The sequence below is a fragment of the Heloderma suspectum genome, chromosome 1 (genome assembly GCF_057233095.1).
Source record: "Heloderma suspectum isolate Gila_16-S chromosome 1, 16-S_ref, whole genome shotgun sequence".
Taxonomy (NCBI): domain Eukaryota; kingdom Metazoa; phylum Chordata; class Lepidosauria; order Squamata; family Helodermatidae; genus Heloderma; species Heloderma suspectum.
The window spans coordinates 334702473-334725998 of NC_139458.1; the positions used below are offsets into that span (position 1 = coordinate 334702473).

General features: G+C 45.2%; 1 protein-coding gene across 1 annotated transcript in view; it reads left to right on the forward strand.

The window, feature by feature from the left end:
* The window catches only part of LAMA2 (laminin subunit alpha 2), a 619437-nt gene that overhangs the window by 444035 nt on the left and 151876 nt on the right, over positions 1 to 23526 (forward strand). The window contains exons 24-28 of the mRNA XM_084827486.1: positions 1465 to 1608; positions 12267 to 12446; positions 13814 to 14002; positions 14100 to 14233; positions 22372 to 22489. Coding sequence (XP_084683612.1) covers positions 1465 to 1608; positions 12267 to 12446; positions 13814 to 14002; positions 14100 to 14233; positions 22372 to 22489 — 765 coding nt within the window. The remainder of the gene's footprint in view (positions 1 to 1464; positions 1609 to 12266; positions 12447 to 13813; positions 14003 to 14099; positions 14234 to 22371; positions 22490 to 23526) is intronic.

Sequence of the window (23526 nt, forward strand, 5' to 3'; positions counted from 1 at the left end):
CTGTCAAATATATATGGCATTGCCTTGTCAACATCCTTGTGTGTTTCATCTGTCAAGAGGAAGAAAATATACTAGGAAACACAAGGTAATTGACAAGATGAGACTGCATGTAGGCTAATTTGACAGCTGTTGACAGTGACAGGTTGGGGAAAAGGGACCAGATAAGCCACTTAGCAAGGTGATCCCCAGGGTTTTAAGTGTTGAACCGACACTTGTGGGTGCCCTGCTTCCATTCCACACTTCCCCGAGTCTCCAGCAAGTCCTTTTAAGAGAGATCTATACTCCCCCCACTTTTCGTGCCTCCCCTCTCCTCCGCCACTATTCCTGTTCATTGCCTTGATTGACTTGCATATGGTGCTATGAGGTATTTTTTTTATCAACAGTGTATAGAATCAATTCTGTGTCCATTGAAATTAATAGAGAATATGTACAATGATCATTTCTAGTAGATTGTGTTCACTGATAGAACATTTTCAAATACTTCCCTAAATATTTAACAGCCTGTGTTAAAATACTGCCTGAATATATGCACAATTGTTTCTCACTCTTAAGGACCAATTCACTGACTGCTTACTTAGTTCTAGCCTCATTGCTTTTAATTTCCAGCAGGGTAGCCATGGTAGTCTGTTGCAGCAAATCAAAGAACAAACAAACAAATGAGTTTTGTGGCACATTAACGACCAACACATTTATTATGGCATAAGCTTTCAGCGACTGCACTGCAGCCCACCAATGTATCTATTGGGTTGTAGTCCAAGAAAGCTTATGCCACAATAAATTTCTTCATTGTTGAGGTGCCACAAGAATCTTTGATGTTATTGGTTGCAATTAACTATCCAATTGTAAATGGTCATTGCAGTGTCTTATTTATATGGCTAAATGATGTGTAAAAAGAGTGAAAGGAAAACATAAGAACTTTACTGGATCAGACCCAAGTAGCTTATCCACCGAGTTATTGTGTTTTAGAAGGGAACCACTAGTCTAAGAAGTAGCTTATGGGCACCATATCTCAAGCCTATCTGGGAAACAGTGCCTCTTTATCTAGAGGCACCTTTTAAAAATATACTCTGTACATGCTTTGAAAAATCTTCTTATTATATGTATCACTGTGATGATGCTAAATACTAAACTTGCTCTGGAGTGGAACCATTTGATCTAGATTTCACATTAACACCCCACAAGAACCCAGTTTTGAAGCTTTTCAGTGACCCACATTTATATGTGAGACAGCAGGCAAGTAAACAGTTTTTGTAAGCTCTCGAAGTACTGCAAATATTGAGCTTCATTCTGCAAAAGTCAGCATGTTTACCACGTGTCTTCATCCTACTGTTTGTCCAAATAATTATGTATTTTAAGAACCTTATTATGATAACTGGTCTTAGGCACGGGAGTTGGGTGTTTCAGAGTGTGAAAGGGAGATACTATTATCTCTAAAGTTTTCCCCTCTCCTGTTTCCACAAATAGGTTAATGTGGAAGGTGTCAACTGTGACAGGTGCAAACCTGGCAGGTTTGGACTCTTTGCCAGAAACCCACTTGGCTGCAGCAGCTGCTACTGCTTTGGCCGGGCATCACGGTGCAGTGAGGCAAAGGGGCTGGTCCGTCTGTGGGTGAGTAAGGGGACTGCTGAGCCATGTAATGCGATAATGTTGTTTCCTGCTGGTGTCTTTTAGTCAGACACAGAGATGAAACTAGGAAGTGTAGAAAAACATTTCAGCAATTTCTCCCTTGTGTACTTTGAGAAGTGGGCAGAGGACCATGTTCCATTAGGCAACCAGGGTCAACTCATTCACGAAAAGTCTCAGATAGGGTAATAGATGTCAAGCCCTAGAGTAAAGCTATTAAGACCCAGAAAAAGGCAAAGTCGTCAAGGGAGGGAAAATTGTTCCATGAAAATATAAGTCTTTGCTTCTCAAATGGGAAACCGCGAGGAAAATCAGAATCTTTCAGTTTTACCCGGTGTAACAGATTGCTGATATATTAAGGGGATTTAGCTGATTGATTGCTCACATTTTCTTTTTAATTTTTTAGAGCAAATTAAACACAGACATTTTTCATACTGATATCTTCCCTTAAAATCAGAAGAAAATTGCTGGGTTTTGGTATTGCTAAAAATGGCTAGATACTGATCACAAAGGCTGTGTTGGGTGGAGTGAAGAAGCACTAGTCCAATGAACTTTTAAAGAATGGGGTTTGGATCAAAAATTATATGGACTAGAAAAATTACAACAATAAAATGAAACTGAGTTAAAAATGATAAAATGTTATATTCAAAGGGCAGGTATGTGTGTATAGCTTAGAAGCCCACTGGATGACTTTGGGCCAGTCACTGACTCTCAGCCTAACCTACCTCACAGGGTTGTTGTGAGGATAAAATGAAGAGGAGGAGGGCCGTGCAAGCCTCCATGGGCTCCTTGGAGGAAAGGCAGGATACAAATTTAACAAATAAATATATACATGTGCAAGTACCAGAAGGAATAAATCGCTAGAAGGTAGCACTACCTTGAAGGATTTTGGGACTCTGTTGTATAACAAACTCAATGTGAATCAACAATGGGATGTGGTGGCTTAAAAATAGCTTTTCCGAGTGGTTTGCGGCCTGTTACATTCTGGGCCAGGGAGAGAGACGGTGGAACCCTCGGTAGCACGCTGTGACAAGTTTGCACGGCACTTTGAGGATTAAGTCGCTCAGATTCGTCATGAATTGGACACCACCATTAATGCAGTTCCATTGGTAGAGGCGTTCAGAGTAGGGATGGCGGAGAATTTCTCCCCGAAACTTCGGGGGGCTGAGTGCCAACGTGTTCGGCCCCCCGAAAAGTTTCGGGGAGAAATTTTCCGCACCCCCGCACCCCCCCCCCCGGGACGGGACTTACCTTTGCCGAATGTTCCTCCCGGCGGCGGGTCCGGCCGGCGGTTCGGCGGCTGTTCGTCCTGGGCGGGGGCGGCAGCCGATCTTTCGACTGGCTGCCACCGCCGCCATTGCAATAAAAGAAAAAAAAAACGCCCCCATGATAGGCTACGTGACGATTAATGTAGCCTATCACGGCTAGATCTGCAAAGTCAGCCATGATAGGCTACGTGACGATTGACATAGCCTATCACGGGTGACTTAAAAAAAAAAAAAACGCGTACAGATAATGGCGGCCCCCATAGGGAGCCGCCATTCCCATTCCTTATTTGGTTGCTGTAGTCTACGTAAAGATTTACGTAGACTACAGCAACCAAATAAGGAACGCGAATGGCAGCTCCCTATGGGGGCCGCCGTTAGCGTACGCGTTTTTTTTTTTTAAGTCACCCGTGATAGGCTACGTCATGATTTACGTAGCCTATCACAGCTGACTTTGCAGATCTAGCCGTGATAGGCTACGTTAATCGTCACGTAGCCTATCACGGGGGCGTTTTTTTTTTTTTTTTTAACTTTGGAGTTCGCGGCCGGGCGAGGAGGGAAGCCTCCTCCCCGGCCTGAATTTCGGCCGGGCGAGGCGGGAAGCCTCCCCCCCGGCCTGAATTTCGGCCGGGTGAGGCGGGAAGCCTCCCCCCCCGGCCTGAACTTCGCGGGGGGAGCAGCGAAGCGCCTCCCCCCACCACAAACAAGCTTCGAGGACAGGTAAGTCACTTTTGTCCACCCCTAGTTCAGAGCACCGTCTGGTCCAGTTTTATTGGATGAGTTTCTGAGGCCTGAGGATGCGGACAAAGTGTTTGGCCAAGTCCGATCGACCATTTGTGTGCTTGACCCTTGCCCTTCATGGCTTATTAAATCAAACAAGGAAGGGATGTCCGGCTGGGTCCAGGAGGTTGTAAATTCCTCCTTGAGAGAGGGAGTGGTGCCTGACGCTTTAAAAGAGGCAGTAATTAGACCACTCCTGAAAAAGCCTAACCTGGACCCAGAGGATGTTAACAATTATAGGCCAGTGGCCAACATCCCCTTCCTGGGCAAGGTGCTTGAGCAGGTGGTTGTAGGACAGCTCCAGGCACTCTTGAATGAAACGGATTATCTAGATCCATTTCAATCGGGCTTCAGGCCTGGTTTTGGAACGGAAACTGCCTTGGTCACCCTGTGGGATGACCTCTGCCGGGAGAGGGACAGGGGGAGTGTGACCCTGTTGATTCTCCTGGACCTCTCAGTGGCTTTCGATACCATTGACCATGGTATCCTTCTGGATAGGTTGTCTGGGTTAGGAGTTGGAGGCACTGCACTACAGTGGTTCCGCTCCTACTTGGATGGCCGATTCCAGAAGGTGGTGCTGGGGGATTATTGCTCTGTGCCATGGCAATTGTGCCATGGGGTTCCACAGGGCACTATTTTATCCCCCATGCTGTTTAACATCTACATGAAACCGCTGGGGGAGGTTATCCGGAGGTGTGGGCTGAGGTGCCATCAATATGCAGGTGACACCCAGCTCTACCTCTCTTTCTCATCAAAACCAGATGAGGCAGTGGCTGTTCTGAATCAGTGCCTGGGCACGGTAATGGACTGGATGAGGGCCAATAAACTGAAACTCAATCCAGACAAGACGGAGGTACTGTTAGTGGGTGGTTCGTCTGCCCGGCTAGGTGATATTCAACCTGTTCTGGAGGGGGTTGCACTCCCCCTAAAGGATCAGGTTCGTAGTTTGGGGGTGCTCTTGGATCCAGAACTGTCCCTTGAGGCACAGGTGAACTCAGTGGCACGGAGCACTTTTTATCAGCTTAGGCTGGTATACCAACTACGCCCTTATCTGGACAGAGATAGCCTAGCTACAGTTATCCATGCTCTGATAACTTCTCGTCTGGATTACTGCAATGTGTTATACGTGGGGCTGCCTTTGAAAACGGTCCGGAAACTTCAGCTGGTCCAAAATAGGGCAGCAAGATTGTTAACAGGGACTGGCCTGCGACCTCATATTACGCCAGTACTTTTCCAGCTGCACTGGCTGCCAGTCCATTTCCGGGCCCGATTCAAAGTGCTGGTGTTAACATTCAAAGCCCTTAACGGCTTGGGGCCAGGTTACCTGAAGGATCGCCTCCTCCCATATGTGCCTGCCCGGACCTTAAGATCATCATCAGCGGCCCTTCTCCGTGAGCCCCTGCCAAAGGAAGTGAGGCGGGTGGCTACTAGGAGGAGGGCTTTTTCTGTTATGGCACCCCGGCTCTGGAATGAGCTCCCTAGTGAGGTTCGCCTGGCACCTACATTGTATTCCTTTTGGCGCCAGGTGAAGACCTTTTTATTTTCCCAGGCATTTTAGCATTTTAGCTTTCTAAATTTTTATCTTTGTTGTTTTAAATCTGTATTTTAAACTCCTGCACTGCTGCTAGGTTTTATTGTGGTTGTATTGTTATATTGTGGTTTTAATGTTCTATATATTTTAAATTGTTTTATTGTGTGTTGTTTGGTTTTAATTTTTGTGAACCGCCCAGAGGGCTTCGGCTATTGGGCAGTATAGCAATAAATAAATAAAAATAGTAATTTTATGTTGTCTTCATAAAAGCATTGCAGCTAAGATGGAAGCACTTAATCAATGAGGGAGTAAAGTGAGAGATAATAACGAGTGCATGGTTTGGTGCTATTCTTGCTGTTTTTGTGCCATCGTTCTGCTTCTCACCTACATTAATCCTTTGACTTTATTTAGACCAGCAGTATTCAGCAAGTGGATTAGCAAAATCACCTTGTACTGTTACGGGTGTCAGATACACTGCTTTAGTAGGCCTGTGCACTGCTTCGGTCCAAAGCCCAAATAACGAGGCAAAGCGGGCTGATTCAGAGGTTCCTCGTTGTGATGAGAAGCAGATCAGAATAACAACGAGGCACCCTGAAGCAAGGCAGCTCATTGACAAGGCTCCTTGTCTGCCTCTGAGATTCGTAGCTCTTCTTATGCCTTCTGAGCAGCCCAGAAAGGCTGTCTCCAAATGTATCAATTTGTGAAAGATCATGGGGAGGGAGAGGAGGAGGAGGGAGGGGGGAAGGGGGGAGGAGGCAGAGGCACCAAATGTATCAATTCGAGAGAGATCTGGCCACCAGGAGAGGCAGAAGATGAGGAGGGGGGAAGGGGAGAGGGGGAAGGGGAGGGAGTTCTGCTGTGAGTCAGCTTCTGTTTGCTCATTGTGAGAGAGGTGGTGTTACTGGAGTGGAGAGGACTCTGAATGTTGTTTGGCTAGAGTAGGGGGTGCACAAGATGATCCATTGGGGTGTACAAGCTGCCTGATAATTGAGCAGCCTCCCATTGCCCTGATGAGCTGCCATTGTGTGCATTAATAGGGGTGTACGAAACCCCGCTTACCTGGCTCCGCCGGGTTCCACAGGTGTGGGGAGGCAATCCGTTCCTCCGCACGGAATCCTCAACGGGGGGAGGTGATCCGTTCCTCCCCCCCCAGAATCCTGCCCGGCCGGTTCCGTTCCGCAGCCAGGCTGCAGAGCTGCCGGCCGGGCCAACCTGCAGCAGGGCCTCCAGCCGCTGCTGGGCTGGTGCGGACGTAAATGGCGTCCTGAGTAGGGGATGCCATTTGCGTCCTTATGGTAGCCCATGATAGGCTACATAAATATTTACGTAGCCTATCACGGCTAAAGCAGGGACGCAAATGGCGTTCCCTGCGAGATATGCTTCAGCTGTGATAGACTACGTAAATATTTATGTAGCCTATCACGGGCTACCATAGGGATGCAAATGGCGTCCCCTACTCAGGACGCCATTTGCGTCCGCACCAGCCCGTCAGCAGCTGGAGCCGCCACCGCCGGAGCCACAGCTGGAGCCGCAGCCAGGTAGGCTCCGTTTTGCGGGGCTTTCGCGGGGTGGAGGGGCAGGGGGCTCCGTTCTGCCACGGATTCTGGGGGGCTGAATTCACTGGAATTCGGCCCCCCTGGGATCCATGGCGGAATTCTCTAACATCCCTAGTGTGCAATGACGGTGGTGGTGGTGGCGGCGGCGGCGGCGGCGGCGGCAGGATGGGATGGGAGCTGAAAGGGAAGTTCCGTAGCATTTCTCTCTCGGCTCCAGTCCTATCCTGCCTCTGCTGCAGCCACCAAGGGCAACTTCACCAGTCTCTGCCGGGCAGGACAGAGGAAGCCATGGCATTGGAGCAGCTGGCATCCGGCTGAAGGAGAGCGGGAAGGAGATTAACCCTTCTTTGGGCAGCATGAAGCCGAGAAGAAAACGCGTGCTATGACAGCTATGTTAGTCTCTTCCCACCCCACCCCACCCTTCTGTAATAGGTTTAGCATTCATTCTTCTTGTTTGTTCATTTAAAAATCCAGAAAAGGTCACTGTAGATGCTTATCTCCCCCGCCCACCTTTTCAATTCTCTCTCAACCATTAGTTTGCCCTTACTTTTATATCTATCTATCTATCTATCTATCTATCCATCCATCCATCCCTTTCTCTTCTGTTAGGATTATAATTAGCCCCCCCCCCCTTTGCTTGTAGTTTAGTGTTTGCTTTTCTTTTGCTCATGTGTGTGTGTGTGTGTGTGTGTGTGTTTGTGCTGTGTAGACAAGCAAACAATGTGTGTCAAAGGACTACACACAGTCCACATTTCCAAAAACAGCGGGCACAACACTACTCACATTAACAGCTCTTATTTAAATAATATAATACTACACTGTGCGTTGCAAAGCAAGCAAGCCCAATATGAGGCATCTTTGGGGTCTTGGCAGGGGCAGAGGCAGGGATATTAGAGAAGTCCGCCACGGATCCCAGGGAGGCCAAATTCCAGTGAATCCGCCCCCCCGGAATCCGTGGCAGAACGGAGCAACCCACCCCACCACCCCTCGACAGCCCCGCGAAACGGAGCCTACTTGGCTGCGGCGGCGGCAGCTCCGGTGGTGGGTGAAGCAGCGGTGGCAGTGATGGCGACGGCTCCAGCCACTGCCAGGCTGCTGTAGCCTCAAATGGCGGCTGTCATAGCAGCCGCCATTTGTGTCCCTACGCTGGCCCGTGATAGGCTATGTATATATTTACATAGCCTATCACGGCTAAAGCAGGGACGCAAATGGAGGCCCCGCTGCGGGTTGGCCCAGCTGCTGCCGGCTCCACAGACTGGCTGCGGAGCAGAGCCGGCCAGGCAGGGTTCCAGGGGGGAGGAACGGATCGCCTCCCCCCCACTGAGGATTCTGGGAGGAGGAACGGATTGCCTCACCTCACCTGCAGACCCCAGCAGAGCCAGGTAAGTGGGGTTTCATACACCCCTAGGCAGAGGTGGGCAAGGAGCTCCTGTGCTCTCCTGGCAGAGTTGCTGTGTTGTTTCCTGCCTTTGTCAGTCCAACAGGCAACTGTCATTGCTCTTCGTTCAAGTCAATGTGCCCACCTGGCCGGGTTGCTGTCTTTGTTTGCTTCCTGCCTACCAGCCAGAGTTTGCCAAAGAGATCCTGAGGTTATTGACTTTGAATAGGAAAGTAGTACTAGGGGAAAGGGGTTATTTGCACTGCAAAGAAACCTACAGCAGAGATTAGGGATAGTGACCTTCTCAGCCCTTCAACACCTAATTTGATTATCCCTTTATGAACTTTGCTTTGAGTTTCTCAGAACAGCACATTTTACCCACGCCTTGTACAAAAACTCCTGGGCCAAACTGTCTGAAATTTGGCAGGTGAGATGCCCTCAAGGGGGGCTGCGTGCTTCCCTACTTTCATATACTTCCGTGCAACCAGTGAAAAGTTATAGCTCTTTGCTTTGAGAGGTTTTCTTGAAAAAAATCAAATTTCACTTGTACCTTGTACAAAATCTCCTGGGCCAAGCTGTCTGAGATTTGGCAGGTGGAATGCCCTCTGGGGGGGCTGAGAGATCTCTAAATTGCATATATTTATCCTGAAAACTGAAAAAGTCATGGCTGTTTGTGTTTTCCCATGCAAGTCAATGGGAAAACACCAAAAACAAGTGATTCGGATATCCAAATCTTGCTTTGGATTTGTATCCAAATCAAAGCAGATAGGGCCTGAATCAGTCTGAAGCAGCATTTGAAGCGAAGTCGGGGTCCATGCACATCCCTAGCATGCCTGACATTCACAGAATTTTCCACCTGGAAGTGCCCTTAGAAATATCTACTGCTCTGTGCAGCACTGTTTAGATCTGATTTGGAGCACTGCATCCAGTTTTGGGTTGCCACCATTCCAAAAGGGTACTAGCAATTTGGAAAAACTCCTTGAGGAAAGGAGTTAGAGGAAAGCTATGATGGTAAGAGTATAGAAAACAAGTCAAAATTGAAGAAATTTAAGCTGCAGTCATATATCCACTTATGTGGGATCAAGCCCTATTGAACTGAATGTGGCTTCTGGGTAGACATGCATAGAATGGCCCTGTGAAGATATTAACCTAGAGAGGAGAAGAATGACAATTTTCAAATATCTAGAAGCAGGTCCTTAGGACATCAGAAATGGGATATTCAGTTGCATGCCTGCCCACGTTGATGTAGTTTACTAAAAGTAAATGGATGAATGAATGTAAACTGAAGTTGTAGTAAAATATCTGCCTTTTAAGACTTTATGTTTCTGATAAAAAGAAACATTTAACAGGATGATCCAAAAATATTTAAACAATTGCCCAATATTAAGATTCAGAACAATGTAATCTCTGCTGACACAGAAAATTTTAGCCTAAGAAACCAAGGGACCATCTGAAACATATCTTATTACAAAGACAGGAGGATAAAGAAGTGTATGGAGGGATTATTCCCAACATATCATACCCCCTCCCAAGCTGCAGTTTTGTTTTTAAAAGATATTGGAAGGAAGAGGGAAAATGGAATTCCACAAATGTGAAATCGGGGATGCAAAGGCTTCAGTAAGCTAATGGTTTTATCCACAGTCTTCTCAATTGCACACAGAATACCAAATCTGTAGAAAGATTATACAGTTACCCTTGCTCTATATGGAAATTTAAGCTTTCAAAGTTCATGTTCCATCTTGCTTCTGCACTGATCAGAATCTTTCCTAGAATTCATATCAAGATTTTCAAGTAGTCTGAATACTAGAGAGGGAGACGAAAAAGGTCAGTACTAAAGTATGTGGTCAAGCTATTCAAGATTCTGAGCTGGATCACACATGAATGTTGATCACCAAGACTGCAGCATTAAGTGATGATTTTACATGTGAATGCAACATTACAGATCAAACACCAGAGATAGAACTTTCATATATCACTGTGTACATCACCAAATGCAATGCTATTTTGTAGAATCAGTTCCCATGTTCAGTTGTGAGACATCAGTTGTTGAGTAGTCAAGTGATGAGAAATTAATTGATGTACACATGTGTGTGAGCAGGCCCTCTCATATTCTGTGAAAAGTGAGGCTTTTTATCCTCAGGTGTTGTCCAATTTCATTGCTCTGTCACGGAGTGAGAGGAGAATATAACTGAATTAGTAAATATTATATTTAAACAAAGAAATCCTATGCATAAATTCCACTGTGCTCAGTGGGACTTACTCCTGGGTAAAAGTGTAGAGGATTGCAGTCTAAGTTAATCAAAGCATCACCTCTCCTGCAACTCCCCACGTCGGAACGTGTAGGTGTACATGATCTAAAATATTGATTTTAAATTTCCCTAATGATCAATTATCTCTCTTTTGAAATCTCATATTTAAATTAGGCATGTGGCTTCACACCATAGTCACTCTGAACATTTAGAACGTCTATCTATTCCAATCAATTTCAGCAGAGATTGAGGGCAACTGGCAAACCCTCTGATACACAGGTATCATGACACTGAACATACATTTCAAATACTTTGTGCATTAACCAGTTTCTTTCTGATTAGCATGTCTAATGCATGGGAGCCAGAAACACCTCCAGAGTGAAGTCAGGCACTTCATTTTGGCATTAGCACTTCAAAGAAATGTGCTGTCATACTACTGAATGTGCTATAGATACGGCAGAAAAATGATAATGTCAGCTCAGGGCTTCTTCTCTTCTCCTTTGCATTTGTGAAGTTCCACAAAGATGTTTTCAAGGATGGTTTTTTTGCTTGATTTAATTGCCATATCTGCTTGTTTAGCATCATACTACTTACAATTTTGTATATTCAGATCCTCCCATTGTACTTATTTAGTATTCTACACAATTTGTGTGTGTGTGTGTGTGTGTGTGATTAATTAGTACGATGGCCTTCCAGATTACTTTGATTACTGTTGTAAGTCTGGCTGACATATGTCTGGTGTGCTTTCAGAAAAAACACCTATATTAAAAATAATAATTAAAAAAACCTGCATCAAGACAAGACTTCAGTCTCAGCCTCAGGAAATAGGAAGAAATGTCACAAACAGTCTTGCACAGGCAATAGAAGGTCTGTGTATCAGGATCCACACTGGGTGGGCCAGAGCAAAATTGGGTTGGACCAGAGCCAAAAGCGCATGGAGTTTACAAAGATTCCCTATCCCAGCTCTAAAGCATGGAAAGCAATAAAACTCAATCAGGGCAGTATCCAGTCTGACCCTACCTCCAACATAAATTACACTGTGCTAGCATAAATAACTTCTAGTGCAATGGCAATAGTATTTGCTGGCTCAAAATTCCCAGGGAAACCCATTATGCCAACGAATATTATTAGCATGGCACTAGAGGTCACTACACAATGTATGTTAGCGGTAGTGTCAGATTGGATTGTTGTTGTTGTTGTTCAGTCGTTCAGTCGTGTCCGACTCTTCGTGACCCCATGGACCATAGCACGCCAGGCCTTCCTGTCCTGCGCTCTCTCCCGGAGCGTGCTCAAGTTCATATTCATTGCATCCGTGATGCTATCTAGCCATCTCATCCTCTGCCGTCCCCTTCTCCTTTTGCCTTCAGTCTTTCCCAGCATCGGGGTCTTTTCCAGGGAGTTTTCTCTTCGCATTAGGTGGCCAAAATATTGGAGCTTCAGCTTCATTATCTGTCCTTCCAATGAGCAGTCAGGGTTGGTTTCCTTTAGGATGGACTGATTTGACCTCCTTGCAGTCCAGGGGACTCGTAAGAGTCTTCTACTGCCCATAATTAACAGAATACACCTGGTTAAGACAATCTGTAAAGTGTTTTGGAAAAGTTGGTTACATTTCATTAACTTTTGGGAGGTGGACACAAAGACAAATGCCTTTTACAGTTTTAGTGTAATCTAGTGTTTATCTGTGTATTTTACATTTTTCATTTGTATTTTTATTTGGCTGGTACGTGTGCTCCATTTTATATTATTCATCCTTAGTTTTGTGTACATTTTATTGATTGTTTAATAAAACATTTAAACCTTAGGCAATTCACAAATTAATATTGTTTTGTCTGGAAAACAGAAAATATGTATTATTTTTTGTCTTATCACTTTAATTGCCTATAGTTGACTCTGAAGTCAGATCAGGTAATCCTTCCTCTGGTTGATGAAAATGTCCAGCACCAAACTGTTCAAGGGATTATATATCAATATCCAGAGACAATTGCAAATATTGACTTGGTGGTGCAAGATTTACGCTCGGAGCCCTTTTATTGGAGACTTCCAGAACAGTTTGAAGGTCAGAAGGTAAAGGATGTGAATTCTGATTGGAGTTGGTATTTTGCCTTTTTGTCTCCTCCTTTCTCTAGAAAAGCGAAGAAGAATTAAAATGTATCTTGAGGAATTGTCACAATGTTGATTCAGTGTTACATAATGTCACAGCAATACCTATGCATTCTCTTTTGCGCATCAAAGTCCATCAATGCCAATGTGGTGTAGTGGTTAGAATGTTAGACTGGGACTCGAGAGATCGAGCTTCTAGTCTCCACTTGGCCATGAAGCTCACTGAGTGACTTTGGGCCAGTCACTGACTCTCAGCTTAACCTACCTTACTGTTGTAAGGATAAAATGGAGAGGAAGAGTACCATGTAAGCCACCTTGGGTTCCTTGCAAGAGGAAAAAAGGTGGAATATAAATGTACACAATAAATAAACAAAAGGAAATGTGTTAGAACGCTTTGTGAGAAAATATAGCTTTCAGGCACTTCAGAATTTTTCTGCATGTTATTGTGTGATATTATTGTTTATAATACAAACTACTTCCAGCTAATTTGGGGCTCTAGAATATATTGCAATAAATTTTAAAAGGTAAAATAAAAAAGAGCGGAACTCTACCTATTCTTTTCTCCCCCCTGGATTGAGACAAGTTCCACTGGAATACTTGAATAACACTCCCGATAACTATGGCGGTTAGGGTTATGCTGACCCAGGCTGAGTCACAAACATCTGAGTATTGAGGAAAGCATTACAATACTCCAAGAACATTATTCTCTTTCTGCCTGTGGCTATGGTTGACCTGGATCAATTTGGGATTATCCAGAAAGGAACATAATCTCCTTCTAGCTGACCTAGCCCCATCAGCCATACTGAGATGCAGAGTGGATGCACTTGGGACACAGTATAAAAGGCTTCTGCAGCATCCACCATACTGGAATGTGCTTCAGGTTAGCTTGATGTAGGCTAGCATTTCCAGAAGGACTGACATGCTCGTCTGTAGCAAGGAAAATTAAAAAAAGAGCATTGTGAAAAACTAACAAATAGTTTTTGTGCCCATACAAAACTATTCTCAATCTTTTGTTTCCAAAAATGGGCTGTATAGTCTCATCTTAAGTCATTACGTAGATCTGTAGGTCTGTTATGGGGGCCATGAAAATAGAACTCATCCAATTAGATTTATGTTAATTGAAGATACTCAAAACATACATTAAAGATTTTGAAAGGTGCATTCGCCTACAGTGACATAATGTTTAGGTCCACAGAACAAAGTTTTCACATTTAATCTTGTTGACAAACTCTCTCAATTGAATATGCATGTCCCACAGAAATGTTTTTGATTTTGATGTATGTGGTTTTGATTTCCAGTCAATATTTATATGGTTTGTTTTTCTTTGTTAGCTGATGGCTTATGGTGGAAAGCTGAAATATGCTATCTTCTTTGAAGCACGGGAAGAGACTGGCTTTGCAACCTATAAACCCCAGGTCATCATCAGAGGGGGGCTTCCCACACATACGCAAATTATTGTCAGGCATATAGGTGCTCCTCTGAATGGTCAGTTGACAAGGCACGAGATTGAAATGACAGAGGTAATTTTTCAGTCCAACCTGTCCAAGAAGTTATGTCACTGGCACTTTAGAAACAGTTAAATCATTGGCGCTGGGCTTCTTTCCCTTTCCTTTTCAGCACGAGTGGAAATATTATGGTGATGGCCCAAGGGTCAGTAGGACTGTGACCCGTGAGGACTTCATGGCTGTCCTGTACAACATTCATTACATACTTATTAAGGCTACTCACGGCAGCTTCATGAGGCAAAGCAGGTAATCATTTTGTATGGTGCATTCGATAACGTTCGTGTTGACACTGGTCAATTTCACAGGAAAGACATAACTAAGCCACCAACCAGCACAGTGTTATGTACATTTCGGCCCATTATATCAGTGGGCTTAAGTTCACCTAACTGCTGAATGCTGGAGTAGGCCAATATACTCCCTTTTATAACTCTACTCATTGGTAGAAGTGAAAAGAAAAAGAAGTCAGCATTGTCAGAAGATGTGAATCCAAAGCAGGCTTGAATGACAGAGTCTCTCATTCTAGAAATTAAGTGCTGATTTCTGACAATAAATACATTCAATAAAAGAGAGCACAAGAGATGGGTGGGGCAGGAGGGAAGGTATGTGGAAAATGCTCAAGGGATTCCCATGAAAAGCTATTTGAAATGAAGCAATAGGCAACTGCCAGCTAGTAAGTGTTTGCAGAGGGAAGGAGGCTTGCTGGATTTTGAGTGGAGGGGCAAAAGGCTTAGAGCCCTTCAAGAGATCTCTAGGCAAAAAACACAGAGGTATCAGGTGTGGTATGATGGTTGGTGTGTCATACCTGAACTAGAAAGACCCAGTTTCATATCCCCTCTCAGCCATGAAGCTCACTGGGTATGCTTGGGTCTGTTACTATCTCTCAGCCTAACTTACTTCACGGGGCTGCTCTGAGGATAAAATGAGAGGCTAGAATCATGAGTACTACTGCCTTGAGTGGTTTGAGGAAGGGCAGAACATAAAAAGTTTAATAAATCAACTGTTCCAAAAGATTAATCTAGGCAATCCAGATTAATTTCCAGACATCCAGGGAATTAATCTGTTGTTGTTGTTTTTAATATTAATTAAATATTAATTATGAATAGTTATTTATTTGAAACTGTGGTTAAGTGTCACCTTGATCAGGTGTACAGACTCCATTATTTCTTTGTTATTCTTTGTCTATTGCCACAGTACAATAAAGTGTTTGAAACATATGTAACATGTGCTTCAAACATATATATTAACAAGTATGTCAAAACCAAATAAATCAAACTAAAATTGTGAAGAAAACGAGGACGTAAAAAGCAGTAGTCACAATATGAACTCCAATTAGGGACCACTTAGGCTGCAGTCATATGCACACTTCCTGTAGGATACCAATGGGTATCTTGAATTAGGGCCTCCAGCAGCCGTCCCCACCACCTTGCCTCCAGTGTCACCAGCACTCTGGATCCTCTGGAAGCCAGGCAGTGTAGGCCTTCTTGACTGTAGTTCCACCCTGAAGAGAATCAGCTGATCTCCCAACTTGAAGACTGTCAGCTGACTTCACACCAATCACAAAGCCCCAGGCCCTTTAAAGCCCTTGTAGCCATTCCAGCTTATTACTCTGAGCAACTTGTATTGACTGTGAGTACTCTGGCTATTCTCCTGTTTACTTTTCCTTACTGCTGCCTTGGATTGTGCCTGCCTTTGACCTTGCATCTGCATCTGTGTCTTGCTCCTTCATCTCTGCCTTGGGACTTGACCTGGCTCTAACTCTGTCCTTTTGAGAGCAATCCTATGGCCCCTAGACAGTGTTGGGGTGGGGGGTGTTGGATAGGATATTTCAGATTCCTGGATCTGAAACCTTGGAGCCAGGAATCGGTACTCCCCGCCCCCTGCCTTTTGTAGCTGGTGCAGAAAGAACTGTGCCTGCTGCCTCTCCAAGGTCGCAAAAGCCCCTCGGAGAGGGGGTAAGGGGTGCATCCAGTGGCTGGGGAGGGGAGGGGAGAGGCTGGGTTATGCTGGGTTATGCTGTATCCCCAGGCCTCTCCAGCCTCCCTCCCTCCCCCTCTGATGTGCTCCAGATAGCTAAAACACAGAGCGGGGGGAGCGCAGAGGTGAGGACCGCCTCTGCTACTCCTCCCACTCTGCATTGGATGGCTATAAGCCTTCGGGGCAGAGGCGTACCACCATCCTGATGGGATTGCACATGTTATCATCTTCTTCCTGACCCTGCAGCATGTCCATGACCATGTCTTTTTTCCTGGCCTTTTGTTCCTTGTCTGCCTGATCCAGTACCTAACCTCCAGCCTGTCTGACAATTGCTGACAATTGCCCTACTGCCCACACTCAAGCTGGACTGCAGTTACAGCCTGTCCTGGATCTGGGCCAAGGCTGGGCAAATTGAGAGTAAGCCCCACTAAGCACTATGGGACTTACTTCTGAGTGAATATGTACATGGGTGCCCTGTGCTGCACCCATAAGTCACAGAATAAGTCAGTTTTCACAGTTGTCCTAAATCTTAAGCGACTGACCTCTGTTGTTCAGATATAACAACTCACACAGTTTTTCCAGTTCATGGAAATGGAGCTGTGATGTTATTTCAATTCACTGCTCACATGAGTGGATCACTTGCTTGAGCAGATATTGGCCAGCTATTGATCACAACTCAATGTGAAACAGCTATGCAAGCTTCCCTTGGGCCTTGGCTGATTTGAACACCTTATCGTTATAGATGGCTGATCTCTTGTGAACTTGGGCTAGTCTTTTATTTTGAACTCATTCTGCTTTTGGAAATCTATACTTCCTGATGGCACAGGCTTCTGTTGGCAGTCCACATAGTGCGGGTGGGTGGCAATTTTGTATTTTTCAGTCTTCCCCGGGCTGATTTAAGAACATAAGAAGAGCTGTGCTGGATCAGACCAAAGGCCCCTCTAGTCCAGCATTCTGTTCCCACAGTGGACAGCCATATGCCTATGAGAAGCCCACGAGCAGGACAGGAACACAATCGGATCCTCTGTCCCAGTGGCCGGGAACCTCCTCCAGCCCAGGGGCTGAATTAAATTTCAGAGAAGCTCTTGGGTGCTGCATTCCACTGGTGGGTGGGGCAAAAGGGGTGTGGCCAAAACTACCAGCTTAGTTTAGCTTAAAGGTCTTAATGCCAGTAGCCAAGCCTTCAAAGAGGCATGTCAACCTTTTAGAATGGGGAAACATATTCACAAAAGCCAGGAAGCCACGAAGAAATTGGTGGTTGGGAGAAAGAGGATGGGGCCAGAGGAAGGGGCATAGCTTTCTGGTGACCCCCAGAGAGCTGGATTTGGCCCCTGGGCCTGAGATTCCCCAGCCCTGCTCTGTCCTATTTGGGTTCCCCAGCAGCTGGTATGCAGAGTCATACTGCTTCTGATAAAATATATAACTATGATGACTAGCAGCCCTGGAAAGCCTTATGCCCCATGAATTTGTCTGATCCTCTCGTAAAGCTTGGTGGCCATCATTACATCTTGTGATAACGGATCCCACAGGTTAACTATACATCATGTGAAGAAGTGTTTCCTTTAATCATTGCACTAGTCTTGGACGGAAATCAAAATATTCATTCATTCTTTTAACCACAATGTCATCTAGTTTTTAATGTTGAATGAAAAAGTAGGCAATTGTTTTCTCCTTTTTGCAGCCCAGTGAATTTTATACATTCTAACCATCTCTCTTTTTGAGCATCTCTTTTCTAAAACATAATATTTGTACCATTTGTCATGAGTGAAAAGGTCCAAAATACTGCTCTGAAATGGTCAGATGGTGTGAGAGAAATTGATTTAAGGCATGTGGCAGAAAGGATTCACTGTCCCTATTGCCCCATGTCCCTCCCAGATGCTACAAAACCCCTATTCACAGCCCAGTGCCTAGTGCTGCCCCTTGCTGTGACTCCAGGGCTCCCAAGGTTCTTACCCTGTTTCCACCAGTGGGACCATAATTCAGTGGCAGAAGGCTCATAGTTCAGTGGGTGAATGCCTGCTTTGGGTATGGAAGGTCTCAGATTCAGTCTTTGGCATTTCCAGTCAAAATGAACAGGGCTGCTGAAGACCTCTCTTCCCGAGACCCTGAAAGCCTGTGCCAGTAATGGTAGACAGTACTTGGCTAGTTAGACCAATCATTTATTGCTTTATTTAAAACATTTCTTCACCACCTTTCAGGGCAGGAGCCCTCCCAAGGCAGCATATTATAATAAAACACATAATAAAAGCCCATACAGTCTTAAAAAGCAATACAGCAAGCACAGCAATAAAAACAGGAAAAATATCAGCGGAAGGCCAGAGTAAAACAGTAAGTTTTCAGGGCATTCTTAAAAGCCTGCAGTGATGGGGCCCAGCAGACCCCCAATGGCAAGTGATTCCAGTGTTATGGGGCCACTGCGGAAAAAGCCTTCTCTTGTATGGTCACCCACCTCACAGGTGGGCAAATAAGAATGGCCTCTCTTGCTGATCTTAAGGTGCAGGCAGACAGATATGGGTGAAGGCAGACCTTCAAGTAATTAGGTCCCAAACCATTTAAGGCTTCAAATGTCAAAACCAGTGCTTTAAATTGGGCTCAGAAACACACTGGTAGCCAGTGTAGCTGGTGTAGGGTAGGCTATGTGATCTAATCGCCTCACCCTCACCAACCATCAGGCAGCCGCATTCTGCACCAGTTGAGGTCTACAGGCCATCTTTAAAGGCAGCCCCACACACAGTGCATTACGGTAGTCCCAGCCTGGACGTCACTAGTGCATGGATAACTGAGACAAAGTTCGTCCTCTCCAGATAGGGCTGCAGCTGGTGTACCAGCCTAAGCTGGTAAAATGCACTCCTGGGCACTGCAGCCACCTGGCTTCCCCAGTTAGCTCAGAGTCCAGGAGGACTCCCAAACTGCACACTTGGTCTTTTAGGGGGAGTGCAACCCCATCTAAGACCAGATATAAACCCCATCCAGAGTAGGTGGTTTCCCAACCCACAGTACCTCTGGCTTGTCTGGATTAAGTTCCATCTACTTCGGTTATAAAATGGTTTCACACGTTTCATCTCCATTGTGTCTATTGCGGGGCCATTTTAAATGTACTACGTAAGCTTGAGCAGTTTGGAAATAAACATAGGGGCACTGTATGTGTGATTTCATACAGCATTTTAGTCTTACTATGCAAGTGGCATCCACAATAGTGGCAAAAAGAGAAGGAGAATTGCGGAGGCTGTGGGTCCCTTATTTGACTTCAATGAAGCGAGACTTTTCTTTTGACTGTTCTTGAATGAACACTGGCACATATAAAAATTGGATTGTCTGAAGTGTTTGTAAATGCAACACTGCAGACCACTGATATATTGCAGCAAAATATTATAAAGAAACCATATGCTGATGATAGGTTCAAGTGCAAAAATCGCTTAATTCCAGTGTTAACTCTATATTAGCTATGTAATTTAACAGCAACGCTGGTCATGTTTCTGCATGGAAGTGATGCTATTACAGAGAATGATTCAGAGGCTGCCACTGAAAAGCTAAAGCCAAACATTTTTCTCCTGCTGTGTTAATTTTGTTGTTCCCCTTTTCACATTTAGTCCTCAAAATTGAAACATTTCTTACATTAGATGTCTGTTTTCCTTTTCAAGAAAGTAGACTAGCACAATCCATCTATTTGAACTGGAATGATGCATTCTGTTTTAGTGTTGATTATGTCAGAATTCCTAATATTGACTGGGTATCAGTGTTCAGACCAAAATGCTCTAGGCAACAGCCACTTCCATGAGTTGTTCTAACTCTAAGAAGCAACAGGTTGTTTTTGTGGAAGCCAAATGTGATGTTTTTTGCATTTAGCTGCTCTGTGTGGGTGCTTTCTTTTTGTGGCACATGGATTGTTTCTGTTGTCTCCAAAGCATTGGGGCTCTTTGTAAGAAAAGTACAGAACCTGCTGGGTAAGTCACCAGGGAGGCACTGACAATGTCTCCCCCCCTCCACACACACACACACACACACACACACACACACACTTATATATAAACCTGCTTCCACATACTATATTACTTGTGTGCAGCAGCTCACCATAGGTAATCAGTTCACTAGCTCAAATTAAGGGAGAGTTTTTAGGAGGTGTGAAAACAGGGCCATTTCTTTGGGGGAGGGGGTGAACAGAAATCCTTGGGATGGCAAACAACCCCTGAAGGTGGTGGCAGCGGCAGCCATGTGGTGATGGTGGCACCAGCCAACAGCAGCACTCTGAGTCCTCCTAGCCAGCGCCAGGAACACAGTCACACATCCCTCCACTACAGCGGTGGGAACTCTGAGGGGTTCTCAGAATGAGGCAATGCCCTGCATGGTGCTCCTGCTGGAGAGTGCTTGCCACAGCTCTCCAAAATGCCTCCCATCTGAACCCTTCAGAGCTAGGCATGGGCTTGGGTAGGCTCTCTGGGAAGCCCCACTGGCTACTTCCCTGCTGCAGCAAATTCCATAGCAGAAAAAAATGCGAAACTCTTCAGAGAGCCTGCCTGGCAGTGTGGCCCGAATGCCTCACTGTCAGGGGTCCTTCCTCCTAGCAAGGCATTCTGGGTGAAGTGGCCTGGGAGACTGCCTCATTAGGAAGGACCCCTCACAGGGAGTGGGGCAGTCAGGTGGCCAGAGTGGAGGATGGCAGTGGCCTGGGAGATGGGGAAGGGAAAAGGATAGGCAAGAGAGATGAGAGGGCAGCAGTGTGTCTGTCTGTGGGGCACCAAAATACTACCTTGCCTAGGGTGCCAAAACAGGACAAGAAGGTCCTGTGTGGAGAAAATAAGGTTGTCAACTGGTGCCTGGGCATTTTCTTTCCTTTGGGCCAGTGCCAGAAAAACAAGATGCTTTTAATCCTCAGCCAGGTTATTTCCTTCTGTTTTGGGCTACACCCCCAAATATTGCTGGGCCAGCCAAAAAGCTCTGGGCTCGTTAACCTCCATTATCCACCTCAGGCCAGTGCTGGTTCCACCTCCATGTTCCAGATTTCTTGTTTCTTTTCCATGTGTTGGCAACTGTAGGAGAAAATATCTCAACCTCCTGTGGGTGTGTGAGTGGGACTTTTCTCATTTCTGGTTAAATGGTAGCCTTTGAGGTTCCACCCTTAAAGCCAGCCTAAAAATATTTTTGCATAAATAAATAAAATAAATTTGAGCTGACTGTAGTTTGTTGACATTGTGTGTGTAACAATGCAGAATGTCTGGCTGACTGTCCACGTGCTCTTGGCTTGATCTATTCACAACTTGGCCACAGATACTGATAAAGACTACTTTATAATTTTTTATTAAATATACATGCCCCCATTGGCCAATAACATTGTCAGCTGGAATGCATGTAATATATTTAAACAAATCTAGCAGGTGGCTTCTGTTAAAATCTATCTATCTTTCTATCTATCTTATGGCCACCACACTGAAAATCTACGAATGACAGCAAGGGCAGAGAGGTTCATACCCTGAAGGAATCCTAAACTAGAAGGTCTTTACCAGCCTTCTGAACATCAACAGGGAGCTTGTTTAGAAACCCCTTCTAATGTGGGAATTCCACAGTAAAGGTGCCACCACTGAAAGGCCCTGCTGCCATTTTTGAGAGGGATTTTCCTACGAGGCCGCTTATAAATATTTTAAATGCATAAATAAATATTTTCACCTCAGCAGGTTTGAGTGTCTAGAGCAAGGTCTCTCAGTGATCTTAGGAACTGGGAGGTGTCAAATAAGTCAAGCTATTGCAGGAGCAGTGTACAGAGCTCAGAGGTGCTGTCACATGAGCAGATCTCTCTCTGTGTGTGTCACACAACACACACACACACACACACATTGTGGAGGACACCTGAGTACAAATAGCATAAGAGGCTGAAAAGATCCTATTGCATCCTTCATAAAAAGTTCATCATCTTAGAGACCTCTAATGAGAAGGATATCCAAGTAGAGAAGATTCAGCCATGTTCTCTCTCCTCCATCCTTAAAGAAAGAGAAATGTCCTTATCTGACATTATAGAACTGTATTTGCACTTGTTAGAGCATTTGTTTGCGTTTCTTCATATTCAGACAAAATATTAGATTCTGGCTACAGATCTTAACAACTCTTTTATAAGTCACCAGTGTCTTTGAAGTCTGTTGCACATCCTGTTCATTTTATTTTGCAGCGTTCTGGTATTTTGGTTCTAAATTAAAAACAAAACAACACTGTAGGTGAATAAGCAAAATTAATTTAAAGATGGTGCTAGCTTTGATCTTTCTTTGAGACCGACTAAAATAACTATTGTTTTTCTTATGTGGATGATGCCGAAAGGTTGTGTAAAAGTAGCTATGTTCTTATATAACAACTAAAGTTAAATCAACATTGAAATGTTCCTTTAGTTAGTTTTAATTTTTTTTCTTCCTCCTCCCTTATGCCAGAATTTCTGAAATCTCCATGGAAGTTGCAGAGAAAGGAAATGTATCTGGAAGGACTCCTCATGCCCAAATGATTGAGAAATGTGACTGCCCTCTGGGTTCTTCCGGCTTGTCATGTGAGGTAGAATAACTCTTCCACATGTATTTCTCTACCGTATTCAGTTTATCAGTAGTGGTGCTGTCTGAAGACTAGAGATGAAAGGAGACCCAGGGCCGATCTACATTGCGCTAGGGATGTACGAAAGTCACTTACCTTGAACGAAATTTGATTCGCGGTGGGGGGGAGGCGCTCCGTCCCTCCCCCCGAAATTCTGGCGGGGGGGAGGTGCTCCGTCCCTCCCCCCCTAAAATTCTGGCCGGTGGGGAGGTGCTCCGTCCCTCCACCCCTGAATCCTGGCCGGCCGGGCTGCAAATGGTGGCGGCTGTAGCTGCCGCCGTTTGCGTCCCTGCAGTCAGCCATGATAGGCTACGTAAATGTTTACGTAGGCTATCACGGCTGAGTAAAAACAAAACAAAAAAACGCGTGTACACAAATGGCGGTGCCCATGGGCGCCGCCATTTGCGTTCCTTATTTTGGCACGTCTAGTGTACGTAAACATTTACGTAGACTACGGAGAAAATAAGGGGAACGCAAATAGCGTAGACGCTACGCTATTTGCGTTCCCCTTATTTTCACCGTAGTCTACGTAAATGTTTACGTACACTAGACGTGCCAAAATAAGGAACGCAAATGGTGGTGCCCATGAGCGCCGCCATTTGCGTACGCGCGGTTTTTGGTTTTTGGTTTTACTCAGCCGTGATAGGCTAAGTAAACATTTACGTAGCCTATCATGGTATTTTTTAAAAATCTAGCCGTGATAGGCTACGTAAATCTTTACGTAGCCTATCACGTTTTTTTGTTTTTGTTTTACTGGAAATGGCGGTGGCGGTAGCTGGTCGGAAGACTGGCCGCTGCAGCCGCCGCCGCTGAACCGCCGCCGAACCGCCGCTGGAGCCGCCACCACCAGGAGGATTCGCCCAAGGTAAGTCCCGTCCCGGCGTGGGGGGGGCAGACCGTTTCGCCACCGATTTCGGGGGGCTGAATGTGCTGGCATTCGTCCTCCCCGAGATTCGTGGTGAAATTCTCTGACATCCCTACATTGTGCCCGCCATCGAAAT